The sequence below is a fragment of the Camelus bactrianus genome, chromosome 9, assembly GCF_048773025.1.
Source record: "Camelus bactrianus isolate YW-2024 breed Bactrian camel chromosome 9, ASM4877302v1, whole genome shotgun sequence".
Classification (NCBI taxonomy): Eukaryota; Metazoa; Chordata; class Mammalia; order Artiodactyla; family Camelidae; genus Camelus; species Camelus bactrianus.
In genome coordinates, this window is record NC_133547.1 from 2,178,756 (window position 1) to 2,196,491 (window position 17,736).

At 56.6% G+C, this 17,736-nt stretch overlaps 1 protein-coding gene across 7 annotated transcripts; it reads right to left on the reverse strand.

Moving 5' to 3' along the window:
• Positions 1-600: 600 nt before the first annotated feature.
• Positions 601-11,235, reverse strand: ZNF444 (zinc finger protein 444). 7 transcript variants are annotated; one of them, XM_074369023.1, is made up of 5 exons: positions 10,994-11,235; positions 6,218-6,346; positions 5,239-5,572; positions 3,425-3,512; positions 601-1,783 (listed from the first exon to the last, which is right to left on the reverse strand). In XM_074369023.1, exons 1-5 carry the CDS (start codon positions 11,218-11,220, stop codon positions 1,185-1,187), a joined length of 1,377 nt encoding a protein of 458 aa, XP_074225124.1. In that variant the 5' UTR covers positions 11,221-11,235; the 3' UTR covers positions 601-1,184. The 7 variants fall into 7 exon arrangements, with proteins under 7 accessions (XP_074225124.1, XP_074225123.1, XP_074225125.1 ...); XM_074369022.1 differs by having other exon boundaries at positions 6,206-6,346; XM_074369024.1 differs by having other exon boundaries at positions 6,298-6,346; positions 10,821-11,003.
• Positions 11,236-17,736: the final 6,501 nt, after the last annotated feature.

The following is a 17,736-nucleotide window of genomic DNA, read 5'->3' on the forward strand; positions in this document are numbered from 1 at the left end:
AGCCACCCTCGAGCCCCCACCACCTCCCTCTGGGGGTCCAGACGGATAGCCACCAGGCTCCTGGGACCATCCCCAGCAGGAGACTGGATTCCTCTTTGGAAAATGGGCCACTGGAGAGACCTACTGATGATATTTGAGGGGTGACCTACCCCACATATTACACCTAGCAAGGGATGGGGGTACCACTGTTGTTACTGACAGACGTGGAAATAGGCTCAGAGAGGGGATGGGACCTAAGATCACGTAGCCTGAAGCTGTAAGGTCAGGATTACAACCCGAAGCAGCTGCGCGCTAGACGGAGTCCTGCCTCCGTGAGGGAGGCAGAGGAACCGGCTCCTGGGGCCACTGAGCGAGCTGGATAAACCGCATGTCTGAGCAATTCCCCTGCGGCACAGACGCCTGCAGAAACTCATCTCCCATCGCCTCTCACGGGGCTCAGCTCATCACCGGGTTCAAGGACAAGGAACCAGGCCCCTAGGCTGAGCCCAGACACCCCGCCCCCCACGTGGCCCGGAGGAGGATCCGAGGCGGGCCCGCAGTGCCCCTCCCCTCCACCGTGAGCTCAGGGAGGAGACCCAAGGACAGAACGGGACACTCGGGGCCTGCACAACACATCAGTGACTTTATTAGTCTCCAGATGCTGGTGAACTGTTGTCCCTAAAGCGCTTCCCACGAGCAGGTATCTCTGTCCATCTCAGGCCTTCCTGGCTCGCGGGGAGGAGCCAGGCCAGGGAGCCCAAAGCCAGAGCCTAGGTCTGTCCTGTCAGAACCACCACCCTTTCCCAGTCCTCCAGCCTGCCCTGAGGGGTCGCCTAGGGACAAGACCCAGGCCTCTTCCTTCAGCCTCCTCCTGATGGAGGACAGGGTAGGGGGCGGGGGGGGGGGGGGAGTGCCTGCTGCTCTGGCCCTTGCTCCTCTTCTGGGCTCCTGACCCCAGGGGAGAGGGAGGGAGTGAAGACGGAGGGGGAGAGGAGGACGTGAGGGGGCACCTCCGGCGCGGTGGGAGAGGCTGTGAGGACGGAGGTGAGGCCTGCATAGGAAGAGTGAGGACTGGGACATGTAGAGAGAGTGGGGGAAGGAACAGAGAACGCTAGGGCATCGGAGGTTTTGACCAGGGAGGCGCCGCAGGAGGAGAGGCGGGGGAGAGGGGCTGGTGCGGGAGGAGGACGGCGGGGCGCGCGGGGCTACCCCAGCGGCCAGGGCGGGAAAGGGCCCCCGCCCTCTGCGCCCGGCGCCGCCGCCCCGCCCGCGCCGCCGCCGCCGCCGCCGGCCGCGCGCCCGTGGATGCGCTGGTGGCGCAGCACGTGCTCGCGGCGCCCGAAGCCCTTGCCGCACTCCCAGCAGGCGAACGGCCGCGCCCCCGAGTGCGTCTTGCGGTGGCGCACCAGGTGCTCGCGCCAGTAGAAGGTCTTGCCGCACTCGCAGCAGGCGTGCGGCTTCTCGCGCGCAGGCAGCGGGCGCAGGGCCGGCCCGGGGCCGCCGGGGTGCGTGCCGCGGTGGCGCCGCAGGTGCTCCTTGCGCCGGAAGGCCTTGCCACACTCGGGGCAGGCGTGCGGCTTCTCGCCAGAGTGGCTCTGCCGGTGGCGCAGCAGGTGGGCCGGCTTCAGCGAGGCCTTGCCGCACTCCGGGCAGGACACGGAGCCCGGGGCCGGCAGGAAGGCGGGCGGGCCGGGCGCCGGCGGGGTCGGCGGGGCCGGCGGGGGGCTGCCCGGCTCCTGCTTGTAGGCGCGCGCCGCCGGGGCGTCCCCCGTCGCCGCTTCGTCAGCCCCGGGGGCCGAGTCTCCTGCCGGGCAAAGGCGCAGTCAGGGCGGCAAGCTCCGCGCAAGAGGAGGTGGGGGGGGGGCCGGGAGGGCGGCCGTGTCACGGTTAGCGGAGCAGTCCCAGAGCGGGGGTGGGGTGGGGTAAGGGTTAGGGTTAGCTTTTTATTCACCCCCGTGTCCCTGCACAGCGCCGTGCCTGGAGCACAGTAAACGCCCAGTAACTGGATGGATGGATGGCTGACGAACGGGAGAGGAGGAACTGGGTGGGTAGATAAGTGAATACACGTTAGAGGGTATAGGCCTGGATGGATGGGTGGGCGGGCGGATTGGTAGGTGGGTGGGTGGGTAAGTGGGGAGATAAGCTGGGTGGGTGGATGAAACACCCATTTCCTTTCTCCAGGTTTTCAGACTGCTCTATGGAGTTCCGAGGAGATGAGCAACCTTTGTTTTTAAGTGTAACACTACGACAAGTGTGATAAAAACAGGAGTTACTAACAAGTCGATTGCTCCCCGTGTGCCTGGCCCAGTGCTGAACACTTCAGAGCGCCCTCACTCCAACCCCACGCGGCCCAGTGAGAGCGGGTGCAATGCTGTCGTCCTGTTTAGGGACACAGGAGGGCACTGCCTCAGGGCTGCCTTCCCAGCCTTGCTCCCTTCCTGACCTGCCCTCCCCAGGAAGTGTTCTGGAGCTTCCACCCCTGTCTGTCCTCTTCTGGAGGCCCACAGGCATCCTCTGTGCTCTGTGGGTCCTGATGGTGTTTATCAGGCCAGGGCCATGCTTTGTCCTGAGACCACAGGCTCCCAAGCTGGAAACCCGGGTCCCTCCTTGCCCCTATGGGCGTCCATCCAGCTGCCTCCATGTCCGACCTCAGAGATGACCCCTCAGCTCCCCAGACCCCTCCTGGCCCTGGTGGGAGGTCAGTGACACCCTCCGTCCCCCCAGGTCTCCAGCCCCTGGCTCCACGCTAGCACCAGTCATCTTCCTGCCTCTGATGGGGTCCCTGGGTTTTGTCTCCATAGTCTGTTCCCTACTTTTGACAAGGTTCAGCCTCATTTTCCCTTCCTCACCCTAACGCATGTGCTCAGATGGGGCCAGCGCCTGCCCGCCCCCAGCTCGGGTACGTGTGGCAGGCCTGGCCAATGGGGACTGAGCGCCACAGCCCCAGCCACAGCAACTAGATCCACCGGGTGGGGAGAAGCTCGACTCAGTAGGGGCCAACGGGACTTGCGAGACTGCAGGAGGCTGCGCCGAGCTGAGAACTTGGCACAGAGGCTCTGGGGTCAGATGGCCTTGGTGCCACTCTGGCCTGGCCAGCACTTCATCCTGTGTCATCTCCCTGCGCCTGGGTTTCTGCAGTGACAAAACGCGGCTGATAAAGCCGGGTATCTCCAGGGCTGCGGCAGGATTGCAGGGAGCTGGCAGAGCCATGCCTGCCCGTGCTCACGGCTGGTGCTCGTCACCAGCGCTCGCTGTCCTGTCCGACCCCCACCCGTGTCTGATTCCGCTCCTGCCCCGGTGCCCAGCACAGGCTGGGCACACGGCAGGGACGTCAGGGATGCTCACTGAAGAAACAAATGATGGACGAGAGAGGATCCCCGCCTGGGCTGGGAGACGAGGGGCTTCTGATGCCGGGGGAGGTGTGGGGAGGGGGTGAGCTGCTCACCTAGGGGCGCCGTCTCACATTCTTCCTTTGCCACGCCGACCCTGGAGCCATCAGAGGTCGCATCCCGAGGGGCCCTCGTCGCTGGTCCCTGAGACAAGAGGAAGCACAGTCCCAGCTGAGGAGCCCGAGCCGCCGCCCCTCCCCTCTCAGTCCGGTCGCTCGCTCTGGGGGAAGCCGGCCCCACAGGATGAGCCGAGAATGTTCCCTCCACTCAGCTTTTGGGAAAAGTTTGTACAGAGTCGGCGTCCTTCCTCCCTGGAAGGTCTGGTCGACCTCTGCACTGGGGACGCCTGAACTGTCACACTGCACTGTCGTATCTGTGCCTGCCCACCTCCCCAGCGGGTGGTGGGCTCCGGGGGACAGGGGCTGGCCTGGCTGGCTTCTGTGCCATCGCTGGCGCCGAGCCTTTCATAAAAAGCGGCTCTGTCGTGACATGATTCGAGATTGCGATCAGCGTGCTACGGTGCCGTGGGTGCTGACCCGCCACCTGCTTCTGTGGTGGCCCCTGCTGGACCTCTAAGTCCAGGCCACGGTAAACGGCAGACGGTGTCCTGGGCACCACAGAAGTCACCCACTTAAAGCACAGTTCAGTGGTTTTTAGTGTATTCAATTGTGCAACCGTCAGCACAATCAAATGTAGAATATTTTTGTCACCTCCAAATAAAGCCGGCACCTGTGAGCAGTCGCTCCCCAATTCCCTGCCCCAGGCCCCTGGGAACCACTAATCTGCTCCCGCCCCTGTGGGTCTGCCTCAGGGCATCGCATGCGAACAGAACCACGCAGCCAGGGGTCCTTCCTAGTGACCGGCTCCTTCCTCACGGTTCGGAGTCTCCCCACACTGCAGGGTGTGCCAGTGTTTCACTCCTGTGGCTAAGAGACGCCCGGCTGGCGCACAGGCCACGTGCCCTTATGAGCGACACTGCCCTGCTACCCTCACGTAGTACTGTGCACGAGGTTCGTGTGGATGTGTTGTTACTTCTCCCGCATCCACCCTGCAGGGGCCCCCGCAGCAGTGGACATCCTCAGGCCTGTGTTTGCCTGAGGACTGTGGGGGACCCACTGGGCGTGCCGGCCCAGGTGCAACTGGGCGGACATCACTCGGGGTCACTGGGCCCCACAGAGGCTGGGAGCTCTGTGTCCTCCCATCTGAGTGGGGGCTCCAGGTGAGACTGCTCCACCCAGCCCACCAAACTGACCCCAGGGCCCCCAGACAGGTCTGTGGCTAGAGGCACTCAGGGAGCTAGCGGGCCTCGTGCCCGGCCCCCGCCTGCACCTCGGCCCTCCTGTGTCTTGACCTCTTCCTGGGAAACGTTTTCTGAGCCGTCACAGAGAAGGCCGACGGTCTGACACAGGTTTCCCATCCCTCCGGTCATTCACTCAGCGTCCACTGAGGACGACAGTAAGAGGCCCCAGGAGCTGGACTCCTCTTCCCAGGAGGTGGGGGGTGTGAAACGGTGCAGCCTTGGTGGGAAACAGCCTGGTGGTTCCCGGGTTAAACGGGGAGCTCCCATTGTACCCGCGGTGCCTCTCCCGGCCCTGGTGACCCTCCACTCGCCGCCGCCAACCGTAACTGTGAGCAGAACAGCTTTCAGTGAGTCCTGAGTCCTTCCACCCAACTGTCAGACCAGGTGGTCCTGGGGACCCCGAACTTGCACCGAGTGCCAGAAGGTCCTGTGGGCCCTGCTCACACCTGCCCTAGAGCGTCCCCACTGCAGCCACACCCTGGGCTTCGGGCCATGGCGCCTGCTGTCGGTCTGCTTAGGGCAGGGGCTGACCCCTCGGGCCGAGGCCCGCCCGCAGCCGCCCCCGCTCACCCAGAGCTCCTCCAGCAGGACCACGGCCTCCTCCCCGCTCTGGGGCCGCCGGCTGCACACCCAGGCCTGGATGTCGGCGGGCAGGGCGCTCAGGAACTGCTCCAGCACCAGCAACTCCAGCATCTGCTCCTTGGTGTGCACCTCGGGCCGCAGCCAGTCCCGGCACAGGGCGCGCAGCAGGCCCAGCGCCTCGCGCGGCCCAGGTGCGTCGCCCAGGTGGAAGTGGCGGAAGCGGTGCCATGGCGAGTCCAGGCGCAGGCCCTCGGCGGCCAGGCCCTCCTGCTTCACGGGCTGCACGGCTGGGGCCTCCATGGGGCTGGCGGGGCAGCAGCGCCTGTGGGGAGGGAAGCCCGGCCGTGAGAGACCAGCTCCGTCACCCTGGGCCCAGCGCCTCCGCCGTGCAGGGGACAGGAGCGCAGGGGCATGGGGTCTTGAGCCACAGCGCCTCACTCGGGAGCAGCAACGTCGCTGCTCTGTGCCTCGGTTTCCCCTTGTGCGGCCGAGGGACAGGCCCTCCAGTGAGGAGCCACACTCAGAGTCTGTGCACAGCAGGCGCTGGGGAAGGGGCGATCGTGACCCACCCGGGGACAAGGGGTTCACACCCCTGCTCTGCCCCTCCCGGGGTGACCCTGGGTCCTGCTGTCCTCCCTTTCCTCCGAACATCACTGTGAGGACTGAGCAGCAGAGCATGCCCAGGGGACTTGCCTGCAGCAGACTCTCAAGAGGCCGTGCGCTGTCACAGCACCACTGTGCCCGACCGTGTTCCAGCCCTCCGGCCCCAAGGCAGACACTTTAGGACGCTCAAAGCCCCCATCCGTTCTTTACTACCCACTGTGGACAGACCCGTGACCCCCCACCTCCAAGGTCATGTGTGAAGCTCTAACCCCAACCAGACTGTATTTGGAGATGGGCTCTTAGGAAGAAATGAAGATTAAATAAGGTCATAAGGGTGGCAGCCTACTCCTACAGGGCTGCTGGCCTGGTAAGAAGAGGGGGCGCCCTCTTCCACGTGTGACACAGCAAGAAGGCAGCCGTCTGCAAGCCGGGACGGGGCCTCACCAGACACCGAATCCGCCCGCACGCGATCCTGGCCTCCAGACCTCCGGAACTGTGGGGAAGAAACGTGGTGTTGAAGCCGCCTGGTCTGGGGTATCCTGTTATGGCCACCCAACAGGCCAAGACGCTAATGGGCCCCCAGCCACATCTTTTGTAAGACCCTCCCCCCCGCTCCCCCCCAGGAAGCTGTGTGCCCTCCACTTCCTCTTCCCCTTCTCAGACGGGGCAGTGGCTTCAGCTGTGAGGATGACACAAGAGCCCAGAGCGGGGGCTCTCAACCAGGGGTGGCATTACTCCGGGGAGACACCTGGAAAGGTCTGGAGACATTTGATCGTTGGACGGGGGTTGGGGAGAGCAGTGCTGCTGGCTTCTGGACGGCGGGGGGAGGGGGGGATGCTGCTAAGGACCCTACAGTGCACGGGCAGCCCCACAGCGGAGAATGATCCAGCCCCAAATAAGCCTGGCCTGGAACCGTGGTCCCTGAGATAACCCTCCCTCCTGAGCACACGGTGGGGCTTTCCAGAGGCTGTGGCCACAGGCCGAAAGCAGAGGCAGATGTGAGAATCCAGCTGCTCAAGTCAAGACAGTGAGATGCCACATTTCCAACTTTTCATTTTGGAAAACATGGTTATTTTTCACTTAAAAGGTGTCATTTATGTTAGCACATGAAGAGCTGGCTACCACTGTTTTTAAATGCATTAACAATTTGACATTCCTCAGCCTTAATTTCTCATATGATAGCATAACCAGCAGACGTAACTCCTGTAAACCAAAGTGCTTTGGGATAAACAAGGTCCTACTGTAGAGCACAGGGAACTATATATTCAATACCCTGTAATAGCCTATAATGAAAAAGAATACAAAAAGGAATATATATAGGCATATATATATTATATATATAAAAAACTGAATCACTATGCTGTACACCAGAAATTAACACAACACTGCAAACCAACTATACGTCAATTAAAAAAAAAGTGCTTTGGGAGGGGGTCTTCAAAGATTGTTTTAAAGTATGAAGGGGTCCTGGGTTAAAAAACCTTTTGAGAAACACTGACCAGCAGCCTGTTTGTTTAAATAAAGTTTTATCGGCGCACAGCTGTGCCCATCTGCTAGGCACTGATTCTTGTCTCAGACTTAAGGCTGGTCCTACCTCAGGGCCTGTGTACCTGCTGCTCCCTCGCCCCCATCTTTGCTCAGCTGGCTCCTCACCTTTGAGACCTGGATGCCACTCTTCCCACCTCAGACAGCTTCCCCAAATCACCCACACATCCTTCCCTGCAGTTACTATCACATCCCCCTTATTAATTTTATCTTGGCGTTTTAATAAGATTGGGTCTTACCACACACTGTCTTCTCTTACAAGAATTTAAGCTTCACGAGGGCAAGAGACCACATATAAGAGCCCAGCATGCTGGCTGACACTGAAAGAGAATCACTAAGATGATTGGCCCTCTGCAATTAGCATTTCTGCCCCCATTTTGCAGATGGAGAATGTGAAGGCATCTTGGCCCAAAGTCACCCAGCTGATAAGTGGCAGAGGCTTATGGCACACCTATGTCTGTCAGGCTCTAAAGCTGGTCCCGGCATCACCTCCCACCCACCCACCCATCCTAGGACTGACTAGCCTGGGAGTGGCAGGGAAGCCTCCCCAGAGGATCAAGGCCAGAGCCAAGTCTTGAAAGATGCAGAGAAGCCTGCTCTGCTGTGAGAGTTCCCTCTAGGGTGGGAATGGAGTCTGACTGAGTGAGCGAGGCCCTGGGCATCAGGCCGAAGCGCCTTGTGATCTCAGGGAGGACCTCAGGTACCCACGTTCCCGGCCGGCCACAGTGAGCTCCTAGGGCAGGACCGGTCCGACTCCTCTGGGTCCTGGGTCACCTAGCTCAGGGTCTGCCCCTGAGAAAGCATGTACTGTCACTCCATGCAGCCACTATGGAAAACAGTATGGAGGTTCCTCAAAAAATTAAAAACAGAACTACCATTTGATACAGCAATTCCACTTCTGGTTATTTACCCAAAGAAAATGAAAACACTAATTTGAAAAAATACACACACCCCATATTCACAGGAGCATTGTCTACAATAGCCAAGAAGTGGAAGCAGCGTCACTGATGAGTAAATGAAGATGTGATGTATATATACACAGACATACATATATACGTATGTACTCACATACATACAGTGGAATATTATTCAGTGTCCATTAATGGATAAATGGGTGAAAAAGATGTGATATATGTATATATACACACATACACATATATATACACACATACAGATATGTACAATGAAATACTATTCAGTGTCCATTGATGGATGAAGATATTATATATATATACACACATATACATATACATACAGTGGAATATTATTCAGCCATTAAAAAAGAATGAAATCTTGCCATTTGTGAAGACATGGATGGTTCTCGAGGGCATTCTACTGAGTGAAATAAGTCACAGAGAGAAAGACAAATACCATATGATGCCCCTTATAAGGGGTACGAAAAAAAATAAAACAAGCTCATAGATTCAGAGAACAGACTGGTGGTTGCCAGAGGCCAGGGGTGGGGGTTGGGCCAAATGGGTGAACGGAGTCAAAGGGCACAAAGTTCCAGTTACAAAATAAGCAAGTCATGGCAACATAATGTAAAACACGGTGACGACAGTTAATAATGCCGTGTCGCATATTCGAAAGTTGGTAAGAGAGTAGACCTTAAACCACCTCATCACAAGAAAAAGTTCTGTAACTAGATGGTGATGGAGGCTAACTAGAATGATTGCGGTCATTCATTCTGCAAAATATATAAACACCAGATCACTAGCTGTACACTTGAAGCTAATGTTATACGTCAACCGTGCCTCAATAAAGAAAATAATAATAAATGAAACAAAACACACACACACACAAAAGGTCGCTCTGCTGGGAAAACCAAGCCCTATTGTCCAGGGAGGGGCCAGTGGTCCGGTGCTGCCACAGTGCCCTGTGCCACCTCCGGTAAAGCACCTGTAACATTACTTTGTCTGTGTCCGTGTAGCACTGAACCTGGAATCTGACTGTCGACTCCAGAGCCCACATCGGTTGCACCTAGCACCTCCTCTTGCTGGATTAACTTAATGGATAAGAGACACGGCCCAGAGTTGCCTGCCTGGCTCCCACTTTCAACTCTGCCATCTATCCATGGTGTGACCTTGCACGTGTGACGTGCCCTCTCTGGACTTACATTCCCCACCTGCAGTAACCCCTGACCCACGGGGGTTGCGGGGAGCATGAATCGAAGAGACCAGGCACAGAAGAAGCGTTCAGTGAAGACCGGCCTGGACAGCCCTGGGTTTCCGACCCTTGCACTAGTGACCTGTGGGGCGCGGTAATCCTGTGTCGTGGCAGCCGCCCTATGTAACGTACAATACTAGCAGCATCCCTGGTCTCTTTCCAGCAGGTGCCAGCTCTATCTCCCCAATTGTGACAACCCAAAATGTCTCCAGTTAGTGCCACAAGTCCCCTGGGGGACACAGTCGCCCCCGGTGGAGAGCCACCCGTCCACTAGACAAATATTTACTCAGAGCATAAGGGCCCTGGAGCCAATCCCAGCTCTGCCACGTCCCAGCTATTTGTCCTTGGACAAGCTACGGTACCTTCCACACACCGAATCTCCCTTTCCCGGCTGTAAAGCCGGGAGAAAAGTCCTACTAACCCCGAGTCGCGCTCATAATTCAAGATACAACGAATACAAAGACGCTGAGAACAGCGCCCAACTGCGCTGAGCTAGCCTTCAGGCAGAGTCAGCGTTCACTGTGCTTGTGACTTTGGGAGGCGCTGGGGTTGCCTCTACGCACAAAACAAGCACACGCATTAAACCCAAGCGTGAGCTGCAACAAGGGTTAAAATAGGAAAGAAAAGGGTGACTGGGGCTGAGGGGAGGGCAGCTTCAGACGAGAATAAGAACACACACAGCCCTGAAGCACCGCACGCCCACGAATTTAACCCCTTCCAGCGGGCTAGGGACGGAGGGGGGCACTCTTCATCGGGAAAGAAAGGAACGGAACGGGGCAATTGGTCTCGTCCTCGGGAACCTCACAACTCCGTGAAAGTGCGACCCAACTCGCAAAGACACGCGCGAGACGAACCACCTGCACCCGCCCGCGGCAGGACCACGACCCTCCCCCGAGCCCCTACCCGCAAACCTCTCGCCCGGGGTCCGTCCGGCGCCCCCAGCCTCCTCCGCAGGGCCCAGCCCACCCCGCGCCGGAAAGCCCTCCCCCTCCCGCTTCCCGACCCTCCCCCCGCCCTCAGTTTCCAACTCTCTCCCGCGTCCTCCGCCCCCAGGACCCACAACCCCCTCCCACTTCCCGACCCTCCCCAACCCGTTCGCGCTCCCACCCCTCCCCCTCCCCCGGCCTCCTCCTTATCCCCTCCCCCGCGAATCTCCCATCCCTCCTCCTCTTCCTCCTCCAGCCTCCAGCCACCTCTCCCCAAAGCTCGTCCAACCGCCCCCCACCAAGCCCTCCCTCCTTGCCCCCCTCGCTCACCTTACTCTCCCGGGCGAGGCCCCTCAAGCCCCCTCGCCTCCTCGCACATGCGCACAGAACTCACCAGGACTCCATGCCCCGGCAGGCTTTGCGCCAAACTCATCCTTTCCCCTCCCCCTCAACACTCCCGGAGACCCTGCGGTCCGTTCCCCCTACAACCTTGCTGTCCTTACCCGAGAACTACATCTCCCAGGAAGCATAGCGGCAAAGACGGCTTCCCATTGGCCCTCGCCGTGGCGACCCACTCACGCCGGTCTTCGAATGGCTCCGCCAGCGCTAGAACTACATATCCCAAGATGCATCTAAGGGCCGCCAGCAGCCAATTGGTCCTCGCAAATATGGCCTCTCGGCGCGCCAGACTTTGGACTACATTTCCCAGAATGCATGCAGGCTTTCCCATTGGCCCGCGCGCGCGCGCACGCGCCCCGGGCATGCGCAGAAGTCACGAAGGGGATGATTTTCTTGAGCCGGGGAAGGAGGAGCAGCCATGGAGGCGTTGCCGTGGAGACCGGAGGAGGCTACGGGCTGCCGGCACTCGGGAAATGGGGCCCGAGACCCCTGGAGCGGGCGGGAGAAGAGGAGGGGCTGGCCCAGAGTTTTGCGCCAATCAGGGCCTGCGGGGTGCGTCTCCTTGACAACGGTCGCGCTTCACCCCTCCCCCACCCATGCAGAACTAGTAAGTTCCCAGGTTGACGCCGGATCCGGACGTGAGGGGAGCGTGGTCCCGGGGCTGCCAGGGCGCCCTGCTCCTCCTGTGAGCCTGGCACGCGGTTTCCAGCCTCAGTTTCCTTCCTCGTGAATCCACGACGGTTTCTGCCTGAACGGAAAGAACTAAGAGATGAGTTGGACCTTCAGTGTACAGACGGTTCAGAACCACGTGGACCCAGGGCTAGTCATCGCCCGGTCCACACATGGATTCCGCCGTGTAGTGAGGGTGAGAAGGAGTCTGCTCCCGTCTGCACCTCCACCTCCCGGACTGCTGTGTAGACAGGGTGTGACAGTTGCTGGCGCATAACAAGCATTCATTAGATGGACAATAACTTTTCCCCTGGTTTCACAAGCAGTCAGTGGCTGAGTCAGAGCCTCCTGTCCGAGACTGGGTGAAAACCAACCTCCTCATTGTCGCCTTATGTACCCTCACCCACCTCTCTACCCACCACTCCCCTCTCGCCCTATGTGTTCCAGCCACACCGATTTCTGCTAGGGAAACCCCTTGATCTTGTTCCCACCCAGATCAAAATGTTGCAGAAGAATGTGTTACGGCTCAGTGTTACAGCTCAGTTGTGACAGCAACCTGGATCTGGCAAGAAACCAGGCCTCACTCAGAGAGCTGGAGAACTCAGGTTTACTACGCCAGTAGGCCCAGAAGAGTTAACACTCAAAGCTCCAGCCCGACTGTAGGTTTACACAGGCCTTTATAGGCTACCAGTTTTATACTTTGCAACATCATATGCAAATAAAGTGTAACAGAAGTTGACCAACCAGGAACAAGCTTTGTAGACATAGACCAATCAGGAGTGAAGGAAATAACCAATCAGAAGTGAGCTCAGGGAGCCAATAGAATTATAGGGGTAAGTAAGCCGTTTCAGAGGCAAAAAGGGAGATAGAGGCTCTGGGCTAGGGAACTGGATGGTGCTGGCAGGAGAGTAGTGGCTCTGCTTGGAGGTCCTGCCGGTCTTTTTACGGGGCTTCCCGCTTCACAATTGCCTACTTGACGTCTCCACTTGGATTAACAGGCATCTCAAACCTAAGGTAGGCAAAAGAGAATGTTTTGCCCCCTCCCCCCAGCAAAGAAACTTGCTTCTCCCCGAGTGTTCTGCCAACTGTGGACTGAAAAAAAATTGCACAACTAAAAGTTGAGAGTTACGTTTTTATTCAGCGGACAATTTCTGAGGACTTAAGCCTGGGTTACAGCCTCTCAGCTCTGAAAGACTGTTCCAAAGAGGCAGAGGAGGAACCAGGATATATATGTAAGAGTTGGCAACAAAGACCAGGTATTCAGAACATCGAAAGATTACTGTTAAAGAAAGCCAGTAATCTCAAATCAAGGAATTTAGTGCTTTTCTAGGTTAACGGGAAGGTGCAAAAGTCTGGGCTCACTGAAATCATTCCTTCGATTTGCACCTGGCTACTAGGGCCAGTGTCCTGTTCTTTGCCATCCTGAGTCCCCTCGGGGGTACCGTTGGGTGTGGTGGCAGAGGCCAGGCTGCCTACTGGTCTCCATCCTGGGTTCCTTGCTGTTGTGGGTGGGGGTAGTGGCTGATGGCTGATGGTGGCAGCGCCCTTTGTTTACTGGTCTGGCAGGCAATAATTTTCATTCACACATCTTAGAAAATAAATCTGTCATTCACCCAAATGCCCACCCCAAACATGGAAGGGTTGTCCTTTTCCATCGCCCCCTCCCCTGTCCAGTCTGTCTGCTGGTCCTGTTGGCTCTGCCTTCAAAATAGAGTCTGCATCTGTCCACTTCTCTCCTCTCCACTGCTGTCTCCTGGGCTAAGTCCCTGTGGCCTCGCACCTGAGTGACTGCGTGGCCTCCCTAGAGAGTGTCCGCTTCCACCCTGGCCTGCTCCCAGCCCTGCAGCCCAGTCCCTTCTCACACAGCAGCCAGACAGAGGGACCATTTTTGTGTGTGGTAAAACACAAATAACACAGTTTACCATTTTAACCATTTTTAAGAATACAGTTCAGTGGAATTAAGTACATTCACACTGTTGTGCAACCGTTACCACCATCCATGTCCAGAAATCTCTTCCTCTTGCCAAACTGAAACTGCCCACACTGACTCCCCATCCCCCTGCCCCCCAGCCCCTGGCAGCCACGATTCTACTTTCTTCCTATGAATTTGACTATTCTAGGCACCTAGTGTAAGTGGAATCATACAGTCCTTGTCTTTGGGGTCTGGCTTATTTCATTGAGCAGAATGCCCTCAAGATTCATCTGTGTTGTGGCGTGTGTCAGAATTTCCTTCCTTTCTAAGGCTGAATAATACCCCCCTGTGTGGGTGGACCACATTTAGTGTATCCATGCATCTGAGGGCTCTAATTAAGACTTAAATAGGATCATGTTCTATTTGCTTAAAGCCCTCCGGTGCAAATCCTTGACCCTGGCCTGTGGGGTCCCACATAGTCGGACCCCTTCAGACCCAGGATTCCTCCAGCTTCTGCGGTGCCTTTGCAGATTAGAAGAGGGCACCCTCAGGAGGGCAGCAGGCCTGAGCCAGGGCTCAGCAGATAGATGGGGAGGAGGATTTAGCCACCACTTCCTGCTTGGCTACGCCCCCATAGGTGGGGGTCCAAGGTCCATCCGCGCCAGCCTCAGCCCACTTTCCCTAGTGACCACCGCGCTCCACCCCATCAGCCTAGCGTTCCTCCAACACAGCGGTTCTCCAAGTCTGGTCCCCAGACCAGCTGCAGGACGTCACCTGGCAGCCGGTTAGAACTGCAGATTCCCGGCCCCCAGCTCAGAAACTCCCGGGGTGGGCCCCGCACTGCGTCGTCACGAGCCCTCCAGGGAGACCCAGATGCACCCCCACGCGCCTCCCCTCAGCAGCCCATGCGGGGACGGTCGGCACCCCACGGGGCTCGCGTGAGGCTTCGCGAGGGAAAACACGCCAAGCGCTTAGAGCTCCGCCCAGCGGAGTGGGAAGGCAGTGGATCAACATGAGCTGTGTTCCCCTTTCCCTAATTGAGCCACTAATAAAACGGAGCTCAACCCAGATGCAACACTGACCACCCCCCACCACCATGCAATGAAAATGGCTATTTCACCCCAGAATGCCATCTACCCGTCACTCGGATTCCTGTGTCCTGGGCACCTATTGTAAGATGCACCTTGGGCAGCCTCAGAAGACACAGGGGCGGACAGGAATCCGGGCCCGTCCCCAGTTTCAGGCACCTCACGGTGGGTGCGTCAGGGTTCAGGACGCCGCTCAGCACCCCACCAGCGGCAATACCCCGGGTCAACCAGTGACCCAGTGCCTTCACCTGAATTGGAGGTGACCTAGCTTAGCACCCAGAGCCGCGTGGGAGTAATGCGGGCCCAATAAGCCTAAGGCAGTCAGTGTTCCCGCTCTCCTGGCGGTGGCTGGCTGGGGCTCAGCTGTGTGACACCTTTCTGGCCAACGAGATGCAGGCAGGTTTGTGGGGCACCTCCGCGAGGTCTTCCCAGCTCTCAAACAAGAGGCGAGCGGTCGGAGGCGTCTTCCTCCACTGTCCTGCCTGGCCGGCAGCCAGCTTGGGTACCTGCAGGGGTGACGGCTGGAGGTCCCACTTAGGACGGAAGGGAGGAGAAGAACCCGGTCCTTCACGGCTGCTAAAGTAACATGAACACCACCAGGCTCCCTGCCTCCACACTCCCCTTTCTGTGAAGTAAGCCCCTTCGGCCTTTACAAGTCACGTTGTCTGTTTTCTAAACCAGAGGTGACAACAGTCACACACATTTCCAGGGCTAGTTCCGTGGGATCGCAGCCCATGTGGTTGTTTTATGGCGCCACGCTCAGTTTAATGCTCTCCCGTGATCATCTTCACATTCTTCATCCTTTTTTTAAAAAGTCATTTTCGGGTTTTTGCGGGTTGGAGGTAATTAGGTTCTTTCTTTCTTTATTTTTAATGGAAGTGCTGGGGACTGAACCCAGGACCTCGTGCCTGCTAAGCATACACTCTGCCTCTGAACAATACTCTCCCTCTTCTTAATGCTTTTCTGAACACAAGGCTCTGTGTTTTCATTCTTCACTGGGCCAGCAAATTAAGTCGCGCCCTCCGTGATTTTTGTAGTATCCGTACACCACCGCTGCTTCTCCAGGATTCTAGTGCATCGTAACTATTGGTGAGGAACAGGACGAAGGATGGATGCCCTGCTTCCACATCTTTTCCTGGTAACCTCGGACATCCCTCAGTGAGCAGTTTAGATGCCCTCTCCTCCAGGAAGCCTTCCCAGACCATGCCAATTACATGGACAAAAGGTTTCCTCTGAGCTTCCATGGTGCCCCTTCTCTCTCCATATCTGGCTCCGACTGTGTGTGTGTGTGTGTGTGTGTGTGTGTGAGTGTGTGTGTGTGCGCGCGTGCCCTGCCCACCCTCTGGCAAGGAACTCAATAACAGACCCAGTGTTTGCCAGTTCCCAGCCTGGGGCCTGCTCCTGAGTGAATAAATAAGCACTGAAGGAAAGTGGTTCTCACCCTACTTCCCAGGCCCCGGGGGCGAGAGTTCCTTTGGCAGCACATTTAGCCGTACCCTACCAAAGCTCCTCCACTCCTCTGTAGCACCAATATAATTATTACTCAAAATAATAATTAACATTTTCTCTTTTAAAGCGGGGAGCTCCTCCAGGGCAGAGAGGGCACTGAGTTCATCTATGGGTCTCCAGCCCTGAGCTCCCGGAGGCTCAGGTAATTTTTTTTGGTGGGGAGGAGATAATTAGGTTTTTAAAAATTAATTTTTTATTTCAATGGAGGTACTGGGGATTGAACCCAGGACCTTATGCATGCTAAGCACGCTCTCTACCACTGAGTCTGCCCTCCTCCTCTCCAGGTAATGTTTATTGGATAAAGAGATGACGGATGAGCAAGCGAATGCAGGAGGGGAGGAATCCTGGGCTGAGCGGGTGGCGTGTCCACATAGGTCTGCACCCAATAGTGAGGGCTCCTGGGGGGCTGGATTTGAGAGTGAGTCATCTGGAGAATGAATATTAAATTATGACTGAATTGGTTAACGAGGGGGCCATACTGTCCGCATTATGTTATTTCCTCCGCACGCACACCCAGTGAGAAGGCAGAGGGGATCAAAGCATCAGCCCATTTTACAGTCGGAGGAAGTGAGGCTGTGTGAGGTCAGGGCACTTTCCTCAGGTGACACAGCAAGAGAGGCAAGGGTGGGGCTAGACCCAGGTTTTACGACCAGCAGTGGGTGTGGGGAGTCTGGTCTCACTTCTCACCGAGACAAGCTCAGGCGGCAGGTTCTCCACTGGACGGAATGCCCTCTAACCTGGACATGCAGACAGGGAGCGGGGCCTCTGGCAGGAGGGAGTCAAATATTTATTCTGTTTTCTCGCCTTTCTGGGGGCTGGAATTCTAAGATCAGGGTGTCAGCAGGGTTGGTTTTTTGCGAAAATTGATTTTGGGTATTGTTTGGGGGTAGACCATTTTAGCAAGTAGGCGAGTTCACAGATATGGAACCTACATATAATGAGGATTGACCATTAAAAAAAAAATAATTTTGAGTTTCTTTTGTCAAGAGAGCATCGCAACCAAACCTGGAAATAACGTTCTTGTATAAATATGAAACAGAGTTGCGTTGAGTGGCCCTCTGCCATGCCGCTTATTCTGGGATGCCGAGGCCCTCGTGCGCTGCTTAGCGTGGTTCTCGGAGGCCCCACCCACATTGTGCAGCCTGGCAGTCTAAGTCCAGGGCTGCGCCCGGCCTCTCTCGCGGCCCTTCTGGGGAGTTGGGGAAGATGGGAGTGAGAGCAGTTGCAGAACCGGCAACCCAAAGCATCTTTTATTTATTTATTCTTTTAAATTGAAGTACCGTCAGTTACAATGTGTCCATTTCTGGTGCACAGCACAACGTCCCAGTCATGCAGATACACATATACGTACATTCGTTTTCATATTCTTCTTCATTAAAGGTTATTACAAGATATTGAATATAGTTCCCTGTGCTGTACAGAAGAAATTTGTGTTTTATCTATTTTTATATCCAAACATCTTATGTCATGCGATAATGTCAGGAAAAACTTCCAGACGTAAACAAACGTTTATTTTTAAATGAACTTCTGCAACAAGACAACTTTCCTTATAACCTCATAACCATTTGGAATTGACGCTGAACTTTGTATAGTTCTGAGAACAACTCACCGCCTGAAGAGAAAAGTTTAATGGTCTTTATAGTTTGTTTATATCAACTGACGCCTCTTT

What these genes read in the sequence shown, in the direction of transcription:
- ZNF444 (XM_074369022.1), bottom strand. Translation starts at nt 11,220, where the DNA reads ATGGGAAAGCCTGCATGCATTCTGGGAAATGTAGTCCAAAGTCTGGCG. An exon ending in CTGGGAGATGTAGTTCTCGG is followed by an intron (nt 6,347 to 10,993) that starts GTAAGGACAGCA and finishes TCTTCCCCACAG; the next exon opens with TTCCGGAGGTCTGGAGGCCA. An exon ending in TCCTGCTGGAGGAGCTCTGG is followed by an intron (nt 3,513 to 5,238) that starts GTGAGCGGGGGC and finishes CTCTTGTCTCAG; the next exon opens with GGACCAGCGACGAGGGCCCC.